This window comes from Hemicordylus capensis, chromosome 6 (genome assembly GCF_027244095.1).
Source record: "Hemicordylus capensis ecotype Gifberg chromosome 6, rHemCap1.1.pri, whole genome shotgun sequence".
In the NCBI taxonomy this organism is placed as follows: Eukaryota; Metazoa; Chordata; class Lepidosauria; order Squamata; family Cordylidae; genus Hemicordylus; species Hemicordylus capensis.
Window position 1 is genome coordinate 155,919,732 of NC_069662.1, and position 22,433 is coordinate 155,942,164.

The 22,433-nt window shown below is 45.9% G+C and overlaps 1 protein-coding gene across 8 annotated transcripts in view; it reads right to left on the reverse strand.

Annotated features, from left to right (window-relative positions):
* Nucleotides 1–22,134, reverse strand: part of RNF32 (ring finger protein 32) — a 65,813-nt gene extending 43,679 nt beyond the window's left edge. For 2 of the 8 annotated variants that reach the window (XR_008309443.1, XM_053259137.1), the window contains exons 1-4: nucleotides 21,782–22,103; nucleotides 19,871–20,037; nucleotides 19,109–19,373; nucleotides 5,400–5,542 (exon numbers count right to left, since the gene is read on the reverse strand). Coding sequence is in view for 7 of the 8 variants with exons in the window: in XM_053259137.1 (XP_053115112.1) it covers nucleotides 5,400–5,542; nucleotides 19,109–19,373; nucleotides 19,871–19,906 (444 nt within the window). In the remaining variant the exon portion in view is untranslated. Of the gene's footprint in view, nucleotides 1–5,399; nucleotides 5,543–19,108; nucleotides 19,374–19,870; nucleotides 20,038–21,781 lie in introns of all 8 variants that reach the window. The other 6 variants (XM_053259132.1, XM_053259131.1, XM_053259136.1 and 3 more) reach the window with 6 other exon arrangements.
* Nucleotides 22,135–22,433: the final 299 nt, after the last annotated feature.

The window sequence follows — 22,433 nt, forward strand, 5'->3', positions numbered from 1 at the left end:
TTTGTTCTTGTTAAATTGGGCCTAGTTTGGCAGAAGAGATTTTGAGGGGGGTGCAGAGTAGGAGCAGGTTTGTGGGCAGAGGAAGGGTGATACTGGTTTGGGGAGAGGGCGTGAGAGGGGCTTACTCCCCAAGTTGCCCAAGTCCCCCTAGAGGTCATTGTGCACAGGCTCACATTTCCAGTGATGCCTGCTCCTGGAGTACAGCTACCTATGGTGGCTGAGGTGGTGGTAGTAGAGGGGAGCGCAGTCAGGGGACCTATTCTTCCCTTGGTGGGGGCAGAGGAGGTGGTAATGGCTGCTAGCCCAGCCAGATCCAACTCCTCCTTCCCACTGATCCCCCTTCTCAGTGTGATCCCCCACCCCAGTCAGAGACTGAGGAGGAGCTGGAACAGGAGGATGTGATTTCTGTTGCCCCAGGACCTTCGCAGCCACTTTGAACACTTCCAAAGTGAGTCTACACATGCTGTCTGTGTCCACTGCAGGGCACAGGTCAGCAGGAAAAAGGACGCCAAGAGTCTGAAGACGTCATCGATGTGGAGGCACATTGAACAGATATGTGGACTAGCTGTAGTGGAATGCAGGCTGCTTTCCTGTCCCTCACTGCACACTGGTGGGGGCAAGAGAGAGAGAGGGGACGGCATCTGTTGCTGCTGGTGTGGCCAGCACATCCTCCTAGGCAGCAAAGCCCAGGTGGGCTCTGGTGCATGTGGAGCTGCTAGACACTGACCACACAGCAGATGAGCTTTTGGTGGTCATCAGGCGCCGGGTGGAGGAATGACCGTCTGGGTGGCTAAACCTCCGCAGGGGCTTCATAGTCACCGACAATGGTGCCAACATGCTGAGGGGTGGCATGCTAGCTGCAGTTTGTGTCCATATGCTGTATGGCACATAAGAACAGCCCTGCTGGATCAGGCCCAAGGCCCATCTAGTCCACCATCCTGTTTCACACAGTGGCCCACCAGATGCCACTGGAAACCACAGGCAGGATTTGAGGGCATGGCCTCTCTCCTGCTGTTACTCCCCTGCAAATGGTATTGAGAGGCATCCTGCTTTTGAGGCTGGAGGTGGCCTATAGCCTTCCGACTAGTAGCTGATGGTAGAATTCTCCTCCATGAAGTTATCCAAACCCCTTTTAAAGCCATCCAGGTTGTTGGCTGTCACCACATCTTGGGGCAGAGAATTCCACAAGTTGATTATGCGTTGTGTGAAAAAGTACTTCCATTTGTTGGTCCTAGATTTCCTGGCAATCAATTTCATGGGATGACCCCTGGTTCTAGTGTTATGTGAGAGGGAGAAGGATTTCTCTCTATCCACTTTCTCCATACCATGCATGATTTTATAGACCTCTATCATGTCTCCCCGCAGTCATCTTTTTTCTAAACTAAATAGCCCCAGGTGTTATAGCCTAGCCTCATAAGAAAGGTGCTCTAGGCCCTTGATCATCTTGGTTGCCCTCTTCTGCACCTTTTCCAGTTCTACACTGTCCATTTTTAGATGTGGTGACCAGAATTGTACATAGTACTCCAGGTGTGGCCACACCACAATTTTCTATAAGGGCATTATAATATTAGCAGTCTTATTTTCAACCCCCTTCCTAATGATCCCTAGCATGATCGACACTTTCAACTAGCTGTCCACCACGACCCCAAGATCCCTCTCTTGATCAGTCACCAACAGCTCAGATCCCATCAGCGTATACTTGAAGTTGGGGTTCTTTGTCCCAATGTGCATCACTTTACACTTGCCAACATTGAACTGCATTTGCCACTTTGTCTTCCATTCCCACCCACCCCCGTTTGGACAGATCCTTTTGGAGCTCCTCACAATCTGTTTTGGATTTCACTACCCGAAAGAGTTTGGTATCACCAGCAAATTGGGCCACCTTGCTTCTTACCCCTACTTCTAGATCATACTCTGCACCTTGCTGTGATGGGTGCATTTTGCATCAAGGAGATAATGGTGAAGGAGCATCAGGTGGCTCCTGCCCGAAGGGGCTGCTGCTGCTGCTATGGTTGCTCTTGTGGACAAGTGCTGCAAGCTGGCAGACTGTTTCCACTGTAGCAAGAAGGGTGGGTGGATGCTCCAGGAGAGGCAGCATGAGTTCAGTCTACCTTCTCACATCATCCCAGGGGATGTTGAGATGTGGTCTCACATCTCAACACTTTTCTCTTGCTCCAGCACCGGCAGGAGTGTGCAACCTGTCCACCCCAGACTGTAAGCTCATTTCCGAGCTGGTCTTGGCACTCGGGCCATTCCTCCTTGTGATGAGCAGCTTGTGTGCTGAGACAGCAACTCTGAGCCAGGGTTTGCCCACTGCTCTTCTCCTGATGGGTGAGCTCCAGATCATTCTGACCATTGGGGAAGCACGTGCCCTGGCAGGTCAGTTGAGGACTGGAGTGGCTCAGCACCAGGTTTGGTCAATCGGCAGAGCATGTTTTGGTATGCTTGTGTGACCCCATGAAGATCAATGTCGTCACTCCTAATGTGCTGCCCAAGTAGAGGGCCCTCCTGGTTAAATAGGTGAGACAGGAAGAGGAGAGGAGGCTGGGTAATAACCAGGAGAAGGTGCTGGAGCACCCACTTCTAGTGCACAGTCCACACCTAGCAGCATTGCTTCCCAGTCCAGCAGCATGGTGTCCCTGGCAGTGTCAATGCAGCTGGTGCTTGCTTCCACCCATTTGTTCCACACTGTGGTTCAAACGGGGATGCCTTGGCACCTTGCCAGGGGTACAGGAGGTGCTGACCATGCCCTGCAGTGGTGCTGAGTGGCGTGTTCTGCAGTACCTGCAGGAACTGGTGGTGGCAGACTCTGAGATGGATCTTGTCCATTTTAGGGTGATGCGTTGCCAAGTCTGGCCAGACTTGGCAATGGTTACTGGATGGCTCCTCTCCTACCCACCAACAGTGTCCAGAGCAAGGCTGGCTTGTTGGAGTCCAGTGGATGCTGGCTTGGTGGAGAAGCTGGTCTTCCTGAAGGCCAATCTCCCCCGCTGGGCTATCACGATCTGGATGTGGAGTCACTCATGGTCACCCCTACCCACTGCAACACCAGCTCACCCTGGCCAACCTGAATGTGTCACAGTCTGCCTGTTAGTGCTGCTGACACATGCAGACACGCATGTACACCACCGCCAAGCTCATGATAATGGACTGGTACTCAGGGCTAGCACCCATCGGAGGCCGTGATGGAGCATAGGTGGGTTTTCTTTGGCTTGTGTTGGCACTGTCAGGCTTATGATGATGGGACTTTTGCCCCATCAAAGGCTGTGGCACAGTATAAATGTTTTTTTGTTTTTGCTTGCTTGCTTTGAATTGTGTTGGTTGTTTTGTTGTTTGCTTCTGCAGCACAGCCAAACACACATGCATATTTGCATGCGTGTACAGACACACGTACACATTGTCCCATGATGAGTCTAGTCTGGTTCCTTGATGTGTGTCAGCCTGCAGGCTGTCAGCCAGGGCCCAGCCCTACCTGAGGCCTATTTACTGCACATACAAAAAGAAAGACTACTCATTTGGCTTCCTTTTTTCAATCTGAGCATACATGTACACACGCAATTCAATTCTGCTTGCTTTTGATGGATCTCAGATGGACAAAGGCAGAAGAATTTGGTTGCCTTGCCAGGCTTACCCGCTCTTCCTTCCTGAGTCTTGAGGTTCAGTCTGGTGTTGTGGTAAAATGTCTGTCTGCTGTTGATTTTCAGTGCAAGATTTGCTCCATGCGAGGACAATCAAGGATTTGCTGTTGCTGGTGTGAGGACAGACTTGTGTCTGTCCTCGAAGCGACACAGCACATTGTGGACTGTGGCCTCACTGTGCATTCTGCATTCTAGACTATGTACATTCAGAGTCAGGGAGTTGTGTCTGTCTGGAAAGCAACCTGTGGTAATGATGTGTCAGCCGGCACTGGGCAAGGCACCTGGCACTGTGTGGCTGGTGGTGGCACAGAATCTGGATCAGTAATTCTTAATTTGTCTGCTTTGTGCTGTGTTCTGTGGGAGAATCCCTTTTAAAAATAATAATGTGTGTGCACTTGCAGTCCTGTTGGGTTCTGCCGTATGGAATAATGGGAATTTGAACCAGCCCATTATTCCCTATGGGTAGCACCTAGGGACACCAAAACAGGTTAGGTGGTATGTCATGATGGGTGCTATCTACCACCCAACCCACAAAGCAATCGGACAATTTTTAATAAATTTTTCAAGGTCAATAGGTCAAGGGTTGACTTACTGATGACCCCCCCTTCAAAAAATAATTAAAAATAGCATGATTGCTTTGCAGGTTGGGTGGTAGGTAGCACATATCCTGATCTACCACCCAACCCATTTTGGTGTCCCTAGGTGCTACCCTTATGGAATAGTGGGCTGATTCGAATCCCCATTATTCCCTTGGCAGAACCAATTCAAACCGGTTTGAATTTGAACGGGACCAGCAGCCAGTTCAATAGAATCAGTACTTGAACCAGGGGTCCTGGTTCGAATCCAGTTCGAACTTGAACCAAACTGCAAGTATCACTTTTGTGCATACCCCTAGAAGAAAACTTACAGTGTAACTATTCAGAAACTCCCCTTAGTTTAAGAAATATTTGATGACTGTTATTACATATTTATTACAAATATTACATATTTGATGACTATTACAAGAAATGGCATCCAAAGTCCCAGTGCTACTGGACATGGGTAAAAACTTACAAGGGTCATTGTATTATTTTGTAATTTTCCCCAAAACTCATTTTGTAATTTCCCCCCAAACTCAATTCTATGTCTTGTTGCACTGATAAACACACATTTTGGTTGGATACAATTAAGTACTATTGTTCCACCATGGAATCACATGCAAGTATGATGTTCTTTTCAGTGTTGGCAGTAGATTACATAGGAGTTTAGGATAAAGAGGTACAATAGGGTTAATGGTATTATGTGAAGAAGAATAAGAAGCCTGACAATGAATACAGTTTAACTTATTACAAAAATAAGGAGGTTATTGTTTCCTAGCATATATCTGTATTCTCCTCCCTCTTTTAAGGAAGTTTTTGTTCTTATACTAAATAATTCAACATTCCGAATGGCCTTCTGAATTTATCTTCTTAAGCACAGTCTCCCTGAGACCTGTGTCCAGGGAGGTTAAAATGCTCACTCACAGGTTTCGTAGTGCTTTTAGTCATAATATTTTATTTGTGTCCATTCAGTCGTCTCAACAACAGGCCAATTTGACCAATATATATTGCGAGAGGGCATTTAATGCACAATATTAGGTACACCATGTTAGCCGAGGTGCAGTAAGTTCAGTTAGCCTTTCCCAACTGGGCTTGCTTCTGCCTTTGTAGACTGTCATTTCAATCACTATTTCAACATATTTACAAAGTATCTGCTGCAACACCAAGAAGATGAACCAAATACCTGTGGTTGAAGAGCAAATTCTTCTTTGCATATGGCACAAGGCTGTACAGAATCTCCTTGTTCTATGGATCGTTGCTTCACGTGCTCCCATTCCTCTGTTGTTAGTGGAATGGCAGGAGGCTCCACCAAGCCAAGTTTCTGGGCTACAGGTGAAGACCAAAAAAAGTTAATGAAATGACATTTTTTTAAAAAGTTAGTTTTTCTTCGTGGGAGCTTTCCTGCTTCAGTACACACACACAGACACACATCTATATAGATAGATAGATCCATTAAATATGAATGGGGGAGATTTGATCATCAGGCGATTTGGACATTTGATCATAAGGAGATTTGGTGTAGGGTGTTGTCAATATACTGATGACACTCAAATCTATTTCTCTATGTTAACATCATTAGGAGAAGGCATAACCTCCCTAAATGCCTGCCTGGAGGCAGTAATGGGCTGGATGAGGGATAACAAACTGAGGATGAATCCAGATAAGACGGAAGCACTTATTGTGCAGTGTTGGAATTCGGGAGATTTTGATCTGCTGGTTCTGGATGGGGTCACGCTGCCCCAGAAGGAACAGGTATGCAGTCTGGGGGTGCTTCTGGATCCGAACCTCTCCCTGGTGTCCCAGGTTGAGGTGGTGGCCAGAGGTGCTTCTTATCAGCTTCGGCTGATACGCCAGCTGCATCCATTTCTTTATATGGACTACCTCAAAACGGTGGTACACGTGCTGGTAACCTCTAGGCTGGATTATTGCAATGCGCTCTGTGTGGGGCTGCCTTTGTATGTAGTCCGGAAACTACAGTTTGTCCCGAATGCAATAGCCAGGTAGGTCTCTGGGTCATCTAGGAGACCATATTACTCCCATGTTGAAAGAACTACACTGGCTGCCGATACGTTTCCAGGCAAAATATAAGATGCTGGTTATTACCTATAAAGCCCTAAACAGCTTAGGTCCTGGGTATTTAAGAGAACGTCCTCTTCACCATGAGCCCCACCGCCTGTTAAGATCATCTGGAAAGTTATGTTTGAAGTTGCCGCCAACACGTGTATTGGCTACACAGGAACAGGCCTTCTCCGTTGCTGCCCCTGGACTTTGGAATGTGCTCCCTGTTGAAATAAGAGCCTCTCCATCTCTGGCAACGTTTAAAAAGGTGCTGAAGACACATTTATTCACCCAGGCTTTTAATTAGATTTATGGTTTTAAATTTTTAATGTTGGTTTTACATTATTTTAATATTAATGGTTTAATGTTTAAATGATTTTGTTTAATTAATTTAGTTTTGATTTTAATTGTTTTGTTTTTATTTTGATGTAAACTGCCCTGGGCCATTTTTGGAAGGGCGGTATATAAATCCAATCTAATCCAGTCCAATCCAATCCATCAAATATGCATTAGAGTCCTTGGAGGATAAGCTTTAAGAAGTCATCATTGTTGCTCATATATCACCAAGGATGTGAAAGCCATAGCGTAACAAAAGCAAAAGAATACATAATCAGTCCATGAATTGAAGCTTAATTGTTGCATTTTTTGTTGAAATGACTTATTAGTCAAAAGGTTGATCTTGTTGGGCAGGGTTCTCAGGGAAACATACAGGCTCCTAGCTTCAAAGGTTTGGGTTCCACAAAATATAAATAATGCTGGGTGTGGGGAATTTGGCCAAGGGCATTAAGTACGCATATTGCATACAGATTCATGTGTCACAATATATATTCAAATTACCAGAATTCAACATATTAGTGTACAGAAAGTAAAAGTTTGCCTTTCAAATGAAACATTCATTTTATTTACCCTTATGCCTTACGTGTTGATAGGCAGATGTATCATCTGAGAAAGGAATTTAACAGTTAAGCTGTATTTTTCTCAGGCAAATGGTATTTCAGACAGCTTTTTACTGAAATTACTAACTGAGAAAGTATGTGCAGCACTGTTTTAATGAACAAGAATCAGAACCAAAATTAAATTGATCCCAACATCTTCCTCTGTGTAATCCCATCTCTTTACTTACATCTGTACGTATTTACCTACTGCAATATGGAAACCACCTAACATATTATGTTTTATGGAAAATGCACTGGTAACTTATGAATGCAAACTGGCAAATCTATTGCTTATAAATGTTAATTCTCTGTCATTTGTAGAAGATTCAGCAGATGTTAATGTTTCTGATAAATCCTTTATTGTGTATCAATTTAATTGCTTCTAGTGCACAACTGTGATAGCATGATCCACAGCTGGGGGTTACATGATGTGACAGCATCAGGGACTGTGCTGGTAAGCACTCTGGATCCCCCTAGGCTGCCGTTCATCAGCTCATAGCTGACACTCAGTTGACCTGCAAATCCTATTATCTTTTCAACTTGGCACCAATATGCAACCATCCAGGGTTTTTTGCCAACAAAACATGCCTTTAGAAACATGGATACGAAGGTCAGTTCTGTTAAACTGGCTTTTACTAGACTGTATGTTCACAATAGATTGCATGTTCAGGTTTTCAAAGATGTTACTTTTCTAGAAAGGTTAACAGTAACAAATCCTATCATACATTCATCCAAGCGGTATCCACAGTCTGAAATGTAAAACACTATTTTCTTTTTGAAAAGATGAAGTTAGGATGTTAACAGACAGAAGACTGCTGTTGGTTAACTGAGTGTATACGGTTTGTGACCAGTGGCCAAAGGAACAGAAGGTGTGGGGTTTATCTAGAACATTGCCTCTGTTTTAATAGTCTTGAAATTATTAAAATGTTGTTCTTCAAAAAATGTGTCCAGGGGGTATATGTTACTTTAGAAGAGGCCCTTCCAATTGAGGTGGTCCTTGGTAGGGATGTTCAAACTGGCTCGAGGGCAAGCCAGTTCACCATCAAACCAAGCCTGTTTGATGACTCACCCTCAAACCAAACTGGGCTGGGTTTGGTGCAATTTCGAGCTGAACTCTCTGGGCCGGCTCAGGGATTCTAAAACAAAACAATTTTTTAAAAAGAAAACTTACTGCCCAGCCTGGCGTCCTCTGGGGGAGGTGGGGTGCTGCCACAGCCGTGGGGAGGGGGGTCTCCAACAGTTCCCACTCCCCCAATGGACTCCCCCCAGTCTTTTTAGGGTCATTTGGGGGCCTTTTCAGCCTTCTCCCTGCCCATGATGGCCATTTCTAAGGCTACTGAATGTGCGCAGTGACTATTTGTGTGTCCGGGTCGCTATATCAAAGCCATCACACCCTCTGGTACTTTCCCCATCCAAGAAGACCCCAGTAACTCTTCCAGCCCACCATGCCTGAAGATGGTGCTATTTAATGCCAGGTCCATAAATGCAAAGACCACAGCCATCCAGAAGCTTATCCTGAGTGAGCACGCTGACCTGGCGTGCATTACAGAGATCTGGTTAGATGGGAGGGGGGGGGAGATGTAAATCTCCCCCAGCTGTGCCGACTAGGTTTCCAGATGCAGTATCAGCCATGCTGTGGCAACTGCGGGAGAAAAATTTCTCTCCACTCCATGCATAATTTTATACATCTCTGTCACGTCTCGCCTTAGTCTCTTGTTTTCCAAAGGAGCCCCAGATGCTGCAGCCTTGCCTCATAAGGAAGGTGCTCCAGGCCCCTGATCATCTTGGTTGCCCTCTTCTGCACCTTTCCCAGTTCTACAATATCCTTCTTAAGATATGGTGACCAAAACTGTACGCAGTACTCTAGAAATGGCCACACCATAGTTTTGTATAAGGGCATTATCATATTAAGGTTTTTGTGTAACCAGAACTGGATGTTACCAATGCACCATCTGGTCTTGTTATATCGGATGGTTTTCAGACTGTGTTGCCTGAAGTGGTGGACAGGCTGCTTGGAAGGCTGAAGCCTATCACATGTCTGCTCGACCCTTGCCCTTCATGGTTGGTGAAGTTTGCTAGGTAGGGACTAGGTCCAGAGGTGGTGGGGGTAGTGAATACCTCTCTGGGGGCTGTGCCCCCTCAGCTGAAGGAGGCAGTCATTAGGCCCCTCCTAAAAGTCTTCATTGGACCTAGATGATTTAAATAACTTTTGACCAGTTTCTAACCTCCCCTTGTTGAGCAAGGTGTTTGAGAGCATGGTGGTATCTTAGCTCCAGGCAGCCCTGGATGAATTTGATCATTTAGGTCCTTTCCGGTCTAGCTTACAGCCTAGATATGGGATGGAAACTGCCTTGGTCACTGACCTATTTATTTTATTTAATACATTTATTTATTATTTAATACATTTCTATACCACCCAAAACGCAAGTGCTCTGGCTGGTTTACAAAACAATAAAAACAGCCAATAAAAGATTAAAACATTTCAACAATTAAAATGAAAAAGCCTGGGTGATTGGCTGGGTGAACATATCCATCTTGACTGCCCTTTTAAAAGTTCTAAGAGATGGGGAGGCTCTTATTTCAGCAGGAAGTATGTTCCAAAGCCTCGGGGCAGCAATGCAGAAGGCCTGTCCCCGAGTAGCCACCAGATGAGCCGGTGGCAACTGCAGATGAATCTCTCTAGATGATCTCAATGGGTGGTGTGGTTCATAGCAAAGACGACGTTCTCTTAAATACCCACGGCCCAAGTTGTTTAGGGCTTTATAGGTTATAACCTAAACCTTGTGCTCTGCCCGGAAACTTATCAGCAGCCAGTGTAGATGTTTTAAGATAGGAGTGATATGGTCTCTCCGAGATAACCCAGAGACCAATCTGGCCGCCGCTGCATTCTGGACTAACTGCAGTTTCTGGACTACGTACAAAGGCAGCCCCACATAGAGTGCATTGCAGTAGTCAAGTCCAGAGGTGACCAGCAGATGTACTACTGTTCTGAGGTCATTTATCTCAAGAAATGGACGCAGCTGGCTTATTAACTGAAGCTGATAAAAAGCACCTCTAGCCACTGCCTCAACCTGGGACACCAGGGAGAGTTCTGTGTCCAGAAGCATCCCCAGACTGCATACCTGTTCCTTCTAGGGAAGTGTGACCCCATCCAGAACAGGCAGATCAAAATCATCTACTAAGTTCTGACCCTGCACAATAAGTATCTCCGTCTTATCTGTATTCAGTCTCAGCTTGTTACCTCTCATCCAGCCCATCACTGCCTCCAGGCAGGCATTTAGGGAAGTTAAGCCTTCTCCTGATGATGTTGACATGGAGAAATATATTTGGGTGTCACTGTTGTAAATCTGTTGGCACGGCTGCCAACAGGATTTACGATCCCTTCAGCTCTATTTGTGCGAGTCAAAATAAAGTTCTGTAGCTAAGAGAAGCAGCTTAGCTGCACGAACGAAAGCAAAGAATGACTCTCAAAATAAAGTATTATAAACAAAAGAAAGTCCCTTGAAACTAAACTAGGTACCCCCCTCTACAATAACTGAGTAATAAATAACGGAGCAAGGAAGAACAGAACAAGGACAGGCTGAAAAGGGGAAGATTGAGAAGGTACAAATACGAGGACACTGTCTATGAAAAAAGGTAAAGTTGCTGACAGTGCTGACTTAGAAACTGTGTCGGCTTGATATAGGGCTCGAGATAACCAGCAGCCAATCAGGCTTTCCTGACTCAGCATTTCTATTGCCTCTCCTGTGAGATCTTGCGCCTGCATGTCTCCCACTGAGCCTTTCTCTCGAGATGTCTTCTTAACACAGTTGAAATTCCAGCTTCCTCCTGATCAGACTCCTCAGCCCTCATCTCTGTGAGCTGTCCAGATTCCCATCTGTTGCCGACTCCGCTCAGCTTCATTCTTTGTTCTCACATTCAAATCCTCCTGCTGTGCTCCTGAGCCTGTTCTCCCAACCAAGTCCTCCAGTTCCTCCTCTGACACTTCTGACTCAGAGGTCTGAGCCATGACAGTCATCAGCATACTGATAGCACCCTGTACCAAATCTTCTGATGATCTCTCCCAGCAGTTTCATGTAGATGTTAAACAACATCGGAGACAATATGGAGCCCTGAGGGAAACTAGTCATGTGCACCGGACCGCGGAGCTGCGGTTCGGTGCTGGGGTGGGGGGTTCCATTAAGGGCGGGGGGGGGTTTACTTACCCCTCCCGCCCTTTCCCCCGTTGGCGCCGTAAATATTGTAAGAAATCCGGGCGGCAGGATCCCTCGCCGCCCGCTTCTATTACCGATTATGGCTCTGCTCCTCTGAATTTTAAACATCGGGGGGTGGCAGGGTGCTTCCCTGCCGCTCCCTCGAAGCCCCCTGCTGCCGCTGAAGCCCCTTTAAATCTCGCCCGGACCGGAGATTCCGGCGGAGAAACCGCGCTCGGGCGGGCGGCAGCGAGACATCCGCCCGCCCGCTCCCTGCCTTGCCGAGTGCAAAGTGCAGGGAGCCTTCTGCGCATGCGCAAAGAAGGAACTAGGAAGCCTTCTTTGCGCGTGCGCAGAAGGCTCCCTGCACTTTGCACTCGGCAAGGCAGGGAGCGGGCGGGCGGACGGACGTCTCGCTGCCGCCCGCCCGAGCGCGGTTTCTCCGCCGGAATCTCCGGTCCGGGCGAGATTTAAAGGGGCTTCAGCGGCAGCAGGGGGCTTCGAGGGGGCGGCAGGGAAGCACCCTGCCGCCCCCCGATGTTTAAAATTCAGAGGAGCAGAGCCATAATCGGTAATAGAAGCGGGCGGCGAGGGATCCTGCCGCCCGGATTTCTTACAATATTTACGGCACCAACGCGGGAAAGGGCGGGAGGGGTAAGTAAAGCCCCCCCGCCCTTAATGGAACCCCCCACCCTAACCCTCCCGAACCAAAACCACCCCTTCTCCAGACCGGTTCGGAGGCCAGTAGAATGGCCTCCGAACTGATCCGTGCACACCCCTAAGGGAAACTATACTGAAGTTAAGTTTTTGAAGAAGAACAGTCCCTGAGAGACACCATCTGGAATCTGCCTGAGAGCAAAGCAGTGCCTCCCACACCCAACCCTCTCAGACACACCAGAAGGATACTATGGTCAATAGTATTGAAAGCCGCCGAAAGGTCCAATAGGACCAACGAGTCACACTTCCTCTGTCAATTCCCATTTGGAGATCATCCATCAGGCTGACCAAAGCAGTCTCCATCCCACAGCCCACCCGAAAGCCAGTCTGAAATGGGTCTTGATAATAGGTTTCCTTGAAGACTGCCTGGAGTTGGGAGGCCACCACCCTCTCAATTACCTTGCCCAACCACAGAAGGTTGGAGACAGGCCTAAAGTTGCTCAACTCTGAGGAATCTAGGGCAGGCTTCTTCAGACGCCGTCTAATAATTGCCTCCTTAAGGCAAGAAGGCATCCTGTCCTCCCTCAGAGAAGCATTTATGATCTCTACCAGGCCTTCTACAGCAACCTCACTGCCAGATAATATTAGCCACGTCGGACAAGGGTCAAGAGAACAGGTGGTAGGCCACATCGCTCCAAGAAGCTTGTCCACATCCTCAGGAGTCACAAACTGAAACTGATCCAGCCTAACCACATAAGAGGAGTTGCTGGACACCTCTGATTCAGACACTGCAGTAATTGTGGGGTCTAAATCCAAGTTGGCCCGAATACGAGAGATTTTATCCACAAAGAAATTATTAAACACATCACAGCAGGTAATAGATGGTTCCAAATTCTGATTCAAGGGAGGAGGGGCACTCACTAGCCCTCACAACCCTGGACAACTCCGCTGGGTGTGAACTTGCAGATGCAATATGGGCAGAAAAGAATCGCTTCTTTGCTGCCTGTATTGCCAAAGCATAGATCTTCAAATGTTGTAATCTGTCAGATTCGAATAGAGTCTTCCTCCACTTGTACTCCAGTCGTCTACCTCACTGCTTCAGCCCCCATAGTTCTTCTGTATACCAAGGGGGCAATTTCGAAGTGGGTCGGAGAGGACACTTAGGTGCTATCATGTCTACTGCCATGGTAAGCTTGCTGTTCCAGTTCTCCACCAGGGCATCAAAAGGATCACCAGCAGAGGCACACTAAATCCCTCCTTGGATTGGATCCAGCAGACTTCTTGGAACCCTGTTGGATCCAATAACCTTCTCAGGCAGACCATTCTAATAGGCCCCTCACCCCTGCAAAGGTGGGGTGTAACTGTGAGCAACCTTAACCAGATGGTAGTCCGTCCATGTCAATGGGGAAATCACAGGAGTCCTCACCCACAGAACACCACCCTGATCAGAGTGAAAGACCAGATCAAGCGTGCGACCTGCAATGTATGTCGGTCCCGAGACCCTTTAGGATAGGCCCATAGTTGTCATTGCCGCCTTGAAGTCCTGAGCCGCCCCAGACAAATTGGTCCCATAGTGGACATCGAAGTCCCCCAACACCACAAGCCTGGGAGACTCCAACGCCAAACCGGAGACCAAGTCCGTCAGCTCAGTTAGGGACTCGACTGGGCAGCGGGGCGATTGGTACACCAAGAGAAGTCCCATTCTATCCCTGGTCCCCAAACTTAAGTACACACATTCAATATGGTCAGACACTTCCATAGGTATCCTGGTCAGGGAAAGGTTATTCTTATATAGACCACAGCCACTCCAGGTCCCCGCACCCGCTCCTCAACAGAATACCCTGGAGGGAGAAGCTGGGACCAGACTGGGCCACCAGTCTTCCCCAACCAAGTCTCTGTAATACATACCAGGTCTACCCCTACATCCAGAATCAAATAATAGTTTCTGTCTTATTCTAGACAGACCTGGCATTACAGAGGAGCAAGGTGAGAGTCTGTGGAAGGTTGGCACTGCTCCCCAAGGTCAAAGAGCTGGCAGGGCAGCCGGAAGGGGAAACAGCTAATAGATTTCTGACTTCCCTTCCCCTGTAATGACGTGCTGACCTGCCAAATTTACTCCCTCTATTCCCCACCACCACCGGAATAGCCATCCCACAGTCAGTGGACATGCCCCCTATCTCCCCAACTCCAGACAAACCAAGACACATCTGAAACACCCAGTATCCAAAAAAAAAACCAAAAAAACAAAAACAAAAACCCAGAAGCCAAAAAAAAATATGACCAGGACCTTGCCCTCGTTGCCTCCTGCAGTGGCTCCCCCAAAGGGGCGACCCCCTTTGGTGTTGCCCCTTCAGTGGTGACCCCGCCGCCACAGTGCAGCAGTCCTTTTATAAGCCCAGAAAGATGGCTACTCTGAGCAGCTGACCCTCAGGAACTGCTGACTCACCACCTTTGGCCCCGATCATGCACAGACTCACCTGCAGGGCAGCCACAACCGCACAAGCTCGGGGGCACCCAGGCTGGCGAGCTGACAACAGCAGACAGCAACCACTCAGTCTCTCACCACTGGGCAGCCACTGTCTCTAGGAAGCAGATGTTAAAGCCTCCTCCTTCCTACAAGGCTTCTGGCAACTGACCTACACCAGGAGACAGATGGAGTGTGACTCTGTTGATTCTCCTAGACCGCTCAGCAGCTTTTGATACCATCAGCCATGGTACCCTGGTTCATCTCTCCATGTTAGGACTTGAGGGCACGGTTATACGGTGGCTCCACTTCTACTTGGAGGGCCATACTCAGAAGGTAGTGCTGGGAGATGCCTGCTTCACCCCCTGGCCTTTGACCTATGGGTTGCCACAGGGATCTGTTCCGTCCCCTGTGCTGTTTAACCTACATGAAACCTCTGGGAGAGGTCATCTGTGGGTGTGGGCTGCGGTGCTATCAATATGCTGCTGAAACCTAGCTCTACCTATCTTTTAAGTCAGCAGACACCAGAGACGCAGTGGATGCTCTGAACCAGGGTTTGGAGGCTGATCTAGGCTGGATGCGGCAAACAAGCTGAAACTTCATCCAGATAAGAGGAAGTGCTCTGGGTTGGCAAAACTGATCATCAGAGCAGTGAGGTAGATTTAGTCTTGGACAGAGTTACACTCCCTCTGAAAGACAAAGCCTGCAGCTTGGGGGTGTTTCTGGACCTGACACCTCCCAACCCTGTTTCTGGACCTGATGCTGTCTTTGGAGACACAAGTGGTGGTGTGCAGAAGTGCTATTTACCAGCTGCGACCCAACTTAGAGAAGTAGAATCTGACCTCAGTCACTCATTCATGCTTTGGTAACATCCAGATTGGACCACTGCAATGGGCTCTATGTGGGGCTGCCCTTGAAGACAGTTGAGAAACTTCAGTTGGTCCAGAATGGTGCTGCAAGGATAATTGTGGGCGCAAGTCGCTTATTGAGTGTCACACCCATCCTGCAGAAGCTTCATTGGTTATCAGTCTGCTTCCGGGCTAGATTGAAGGTGCTGGTCTTGACCTTTAAAGTTCTACACAGCTTCGGGCCAGGGTACCTGTTGAACTGCATTCATCTATATGAACCTGCCAGGGCCCTCAGCTCGGTATCTCAGGCCCTGCTCATGGCTCTGCCACTAACAGGGATCTGGTTGGTGGGAAAACAGGGCTTTTTTGACTGTGGCCCCTTGGCTTTGAAATGTCTTCCCCAAAGAGCTTCACCATGCTCCCTCCCTGTTTCTGTTGTTTTTAAAATTAAACACACATCTTTTTAAAGAGGCATGTTAATGTTTTATCTGCTGCTTATATCTGGTAGGTTCTTTAGTTTTTATAGTTCTCAGTTTTTAGCTTTTTATTAATATTTAATTTGGAACTTTAAAAAATAATAATTGTAATTTTAAATGTGGTTTTAGCCTGATCTTTTAACTTGTCTAACTTTAGTAATGTTTTATTTTACGTTGTATCTATTTTATTAATGTTGTGAGCTGCCCCTAGCAGTAGTGTACTGGAGAGGCGGGTATAAATACTTTAAACAAATAAAAATAAACATGAAAGACAGGAGACAAGATCTGAGCAAATCTTGAAAAATTATCCCCTGAAGTGATGAACTATGTAAATTCTTGAGCTATATTAGTTCCTTGGAATGAGAAGTCAGTTAACCAGCTTCAAATCTTGCAGTTCCCAACCTTGGGAATCAGCAAAGGAGCTTGACTTTTGCAACAAACCTGAATAACATTTTAATTTTAATGATACAAAATAAAAGGAGTTCTTCTGCAAATTTCCCTCATTGCTGCACTGCAACATTAAAACATGGCTCCCAGTTCAAACTTCTCTTCCTATATTTGTTTCAGAACAGAAAAATCAAATCAACTTCTGAGCCAGATGTAATAATGTGTTGATCTTCAAATTTTAATTGGCCACCTGCATCTTTACACCCATGCTTTTTCTACCCCCTTCCTCCATAAATGTAAAGTGTGCTAACAAGTCAGTTTCAACTCCTGGTGCTCACAGAGCCCTATGGTTTTCTTTGGTAGAATACAGGAGGGATTTACCATTGCCTCCTCCCACGCTGTATGAGATGATGCCTTTCAGCATCTTCCTATATTGCTGCTGCCCGATATAGTACCAGTGGGGATTCAAACCGGCAATCTTCTACATGTCAGTCAAGCATTTCCCCACTGCGCCACTTAAGGTGCCTCCATAGACACTTATTATTCCTGATTCTCTCTAGGGTCTGTGCAGCTAAATCAAAGGCAGCAAGAGACTATTCTATCCGCCCACTTTTCTGGACATTAGGATAGCTCAGTGAATCACTGCCAGAAGCTTAATCTTCACCAGAACATTCCTGGAGAACTACTGTGCAGATTTTCCATGTTGCTCTACATTTATGACACTGCTGCACTTGCTGTGTCTGGGGTTTGTGCCATGCGAAGACTCCATTCAATTAGGAAGCCTGTTAAGCTTGAAACCCTTCCAGATTTCACTAAAGGACCACAAAAAAAAGTCTCAGTGGTTTGCTTCAATACCTGTCAAATACTTCAGTACGGGGATCTGCCATTTTGGAGAGACGTTGCTTTGGTTTTATATAAGAACAGTCTTGCTGGATCAGGCCCAAGGCCCATCTAGTCCAGCATCCTATCTCACACAGTGGCCTACCAGATGCCTCTGGAAAGCCCACAAGCAAGAGGTAAGGGCATGCTCTCTCTCCTGCTGTTGCTCCCCTGCAACTGGTATTCTGAGGCATCTTCCCTATGGGGCAGGAGGTTGCCTACAGCCACCAGACTAGTAGCCATTGATAGACCTGTCCTCCATGAATTTGTCTAAGCCCCTTTTAAAGGCATCCAAGCTAGTGACCATCACATCCCATGGCAGAGAATTCCATAGATTAATTATGTGCTGTGTGAAAAAGAACTTCCTTTTGTAGGTCCTAAATTTCCCAACTTTCAGTTTCATGGGATGGCCCCTGGTTCTAGGGTTGTGAGAACACGACCCCAAGATCTCTCTCCTGGTCCGTCACTGACAGCTCAGATCCCATCAGCATATATGTGATGTTGGGGTTTTTTGCCCCAATATGCATCACTTTCCCTTTTGCCTAAGGATATGTTGATAATGCATCACTAATGATTTTTTTTAACCCCTTAGACTGCATCAATATAATTAGAAGTGTGTATCTGCTCAAACTGTTTTAGGATTGAGCTATTAAACTGCAGAATCTTGAAATGAGGAATCACAGCTTTTAAAAACAATTACTTAAAAGCAAAGGCTTGGTGAACGGGGAGGAAAGAAAAAGCTAGCAAGCTTAACATTTCTACTAATAGGTTAATAAAGGTGACGTAAAAACTTGCAGAGTGGGGGCAGAAACTGTAAAAGTGGTGGCTGGGCAGATCTTCCTGATTGTCAGTCAGATAATGTAACATGTTATCTCACAGCGATGTTATGTGTTGCCTCTCCAACTCCCTATTTCCTGAGGCAGGATTTTAAGCTTCTTTATGCATGCGTTTTATTGTGAGGCATGTCGGCTTCTATATTTGAAGTAGGTGTTTAACTACAGGTATTATTCATGGGTTTGCCCCAAAATCATTATGAAAATGTAAAGTTTTGAGCAAGGGGTAGGTAAAGGTTAAGTACACATTTTATGCCCAGACTAGTAACTGTCTTTTCTACAAGCAGTGGTTGGCCAAGAGCTTTTGGTATTATCCCACTTATAGTAACAATATAACTTTTGATGGTGCTAATACAACTTCATTGCAGTGTATTCTCAGTCAGTGATATAAAAAGTTTTCTTTTCAAATGTGAAAATTCTTCAGTCTGGCAGAATTGTCTTTTGCTATCCTCAAGGAACTCAACTTGCATATATGAGAGATGCAACCAAGTATAGTAATCAGTCTTTTGAGGGCACTGCCCTTTGTAAAGCCAGAACTACTGGATGTAGATATCAATATTATTAGATATGTGTGCTGGGTATCAATTTGTGTTACTTGCAGAGCTGGTCTTCCTGACTTATATGCTCATGTAAACAAACATAACACACGATGATCAAGGACATAGTCAGCAGCAGTGGCATTTTCCCACCCACTTCAGTAAAATATTGCTGATCATAATTATAACCATCTCAGTTCACAGGTTAGATTTGCCCATGTGAGCATGTGCTCTCTCCCCCCTCAAAACCTGTGTCTACATGTGTTGGGGTGAAAGATTTTTTTGGCCTTGAAATGCATTAGCAGTAGTCTTAAAAGTTTCCATCTACATACTGTATTTAGAACTTCCATGTTTAGGAACAGTATACACCAAATACTATATGTAATGCTCGAGACAAACTACAGGGAAGGATTGTTGCCTTCATGCCCTGCTTTTAACTGTCCCAGAAGTATCCAGCTTACCTCTTCTGGGAAAAGTTGTTGTCCAGACCACATGGGCCTGCTTGTAAGAACCAGTAAGGCTCTTCTTATGCTACATTACAGCATGGAAAAGAGTATCTACTTAACATAATCTAATTAGTCTTTTTTTAAAACAAAACATGCAAACATTGGAACATGATAATTTACCTAATGTGAAAGGTTGAGGACAAGCATCAAGGATATACTCCTTTTCTGGATCTTCATTTTTTTGTTGGCAACAGGTTGTTTTTCTTAGTCCAGTGTCTACTACTGCTCTGATCACCTCTTTGTTCACAGGTCTATTCCTTTTACTCCATCTGTTTGACTTAAAAGGATCTGCTAATGAAAGATTCTGGAGCTGGAGATTATGTAAAATGTGATCTTGTAATGCTACGGCGGTAAGTGCTACAGACTCTTGTTTGGAGGAACTCCCCTAAATAAAGTTTCATAATTATTATTATAAATTATTTCTGTATGTGTACGTTATGTACAGCATATTAAACAACAAAAGAAATTCAGCCCTTAGCCAATGATTTTTTTTAACTTGACAGAGGCTTTATACCCATACAACTCCCATGCTTGAAGTCTTACTAATATACAATTACCATATTATGAAACATAAGATTGATGTTTGACACATCCTAACTTTAACTTATACAAAGGCAAAAGGAATCTTTGATTTATCATTTATATTAAATAAAATAGCAGCAATTTTTAAACTTTTAATTACTGAACCCATAATTATTATGTGCAATAAACTCATTATGAACTATAAAAGTTTGACATGCCTAAACATATTTTGTTTCAATGTAATTAAAAACAAAACCTAAGGCTACTCTTGCCTTCCAAAGCAACTGCACATTAAAAAAAATAATGTTGGTGGATAATATTTTATATACATTAAGTGTATATAAATTTAAAATGCCTTACTTTCAAGGCCACATTTTTAGCATGTTTTATAACCATAGAATCTGTGCACCTTGTAACATTTCCTTTGCATCATGGGAACTCGAGGCTGTGATTATTTCCCTATCTTCAATACAGAATAATGCTCCACAGATGAACTGTTGATAGCATTCACTGGAATTCTTCTAGTCCTAAAACAACAACAACAAGTTCAAAACACTAGAGGAGAAATCGGCACAACAGTCCAAAATAGGTCCATATGTGTAACACACTGGCATATGCAAATATTGCCATAGTGCCAGTGTGTGAGCCAAGTGGGGCAGTTCTTCAGCCTTTTATGCTGTGAATCAGTTCTAACATCACAGCTGACTGCCACAGAGCAAAGGATACCTGGGAGAGGAGACTTCACAAGGCCTTAAATGATCTTTTATAGAATAACTTTTTATCCACTCTTCACTTCTCTTATATTCAAAGTTCCATGTCAGATCTAACCTTCTTTCTCTTTGTTGATTGATCAGGAGTGGGCAAACTTGGCCCTCCAGTTATTGTTGAACTACAACTCTTTATCTTCCCCATCTACAATTTAATAAACCTGAAGCTTATTAGCTTCAGGTTTGACCAGGGCACCATTTTGTTCTTGAGATGCTTGTAAACTATCTCAGAGAGGGGTGGGCAAACTCTGCCCTCCAGCTGTTGCTGAACTACAACTCCCATCTTCCCCAACCACAATTTAATAAAATTAAATAAATTAATAAATTATGGGTGGGGAAGATGGGAGTTGTAGTTCAACAACAGCTGGAGGGCAGAGTTTGCCCACCCCTCTCCGAGATAGTTTATAAGCATCTCAAGAACAAAATGGTGCCCTGGTCAAACCTGAAGCTAATAAGCTTCCTTCCGAAGCGTCCCATCCCATGTAGCCTACATTTTCAGTTACACAGTGCAAATTCCACTACTTTCTCTCACAATAATATTCAGGCATGACTAGAAGATTCTTCCACAATTGCACGAAACCAGAACATCTTCATGCTCCAGTCTCCTCCCATTCTCTAATACCCACCCCCACCCCCAGTTTTGCACTCACTCATATGATAGAATGGACTGTAACACACTTTGGGCTACAGGTGAGGGATGCCACTTCTGAATGCCCCCTGATGGGTTTGGGGTACAGCAGAAGCAGTCCTCAAATTAGAAAGCTGAGAGGAATCCCAGCCTAGCATTTTTATGCTGATTTTGTGGTAGCAAGCATGACTTGTCGCCCTAGCTAAGCAGGGTCCACCCTGGTTGCATTTGCATGGGAGACCACATGTGAGCACTGTAAGATATTCCAATCAGGGGATGGAGCCGCTCTGAGAAGAAGTTCTCTACCTGGCAGCATCTCTAAGATAGGGCTGAGAGAGATTCCTGCCTGCAACCTTGGAGAAGCCGCTGCCAGTCTGTTAAGACTGGTATACTCAGTACAGCTTCCTATGTTCCTATTATCGTAAACCATCCTGGAAATATCCATTGATGATGGGTACATAGGAAGCCGCCATATACTGAGTTAGACCATTGGTCTATCTAGCTCAGTATTGTCTTCACAGACTGGCAGTGGCTTCGCCAAGGTTGCAGGCAGGAATCTCTCTCAGCCCTATCTTGGAGAAGCCAGGGAGGGAACTTGAAACCTTCTGCTCTTCCCAGAGCGGCTCCATCCCCTGAGGGGAATATCTTGCAGTGCTCACACATCAAGTCTCCCATTCATATGCAACCAGGGCAGACCCTGCTTAGCTAAGGGGACAAGTCATGCTTGCTACCACAAGACCAGCTATCCTCTCCACAAGGCGTCTATTAAATAAATCCACTGTTGCCAGCTGTGCTTACTTTCTACTTTCAGGGAACTTTTAAAAAACATGTGTTTGAGGGGGTTATTGTTAAAAAAAATGTTATTCTATCTCCCACCCGCAGTGAAGTGCTGCAGTCCGTCCGTTCTACCTCCTCACTCTGCCACATATGTAGACCGGCTTCTCAGGGCAGGGACCTGCCTGGCGTCTCCTCAACTCTGTAATGTCCAAAGATGGCACAACACACGATACAAACAAATAAATATATTAATTTTAAAAATTCTATCCGGCCGCCTTCCCTTCTCCGCCTTTCCCTTCCCCTCACACTGCCACAAGCGCCTCCCGAGCTGACGTTTCGTTATCCCGGCAGCCGTTCCCTCGCCTTCAGTGCTCTGGCGGCCACCAACTCTTCCCCTCACGCACGCGCCGGGTTGCCAAGCGACCAGGCTCACAAACGGCCGAAGAGGGAGTCGCGCAGGCGCCCACCCACCCGCCCGCCTCCTAAAACGCAAGTCGCGCGCGAGCGAGAGGGCTAGTGCGCCGGCGCGAAGTTTCCGCGCGTTGTCTTGTCTCTCTGTCTGTGTGCGAGGCTCGTTGAGAGGGAGCTGCATCTTGTTTCTTTTTCTTGCTTGCTCGCTTCTCCGCTTTCCTCCGTGGCTTGGCTGAGCTTCTTCTCCGAATACTGCTGCACTATCCACACCTCTTCCACAAGTTGGAGTTTAATATCTTTGTTTCATTTCATGCCTTTATTTATTTCGTTCTGCCTTGAC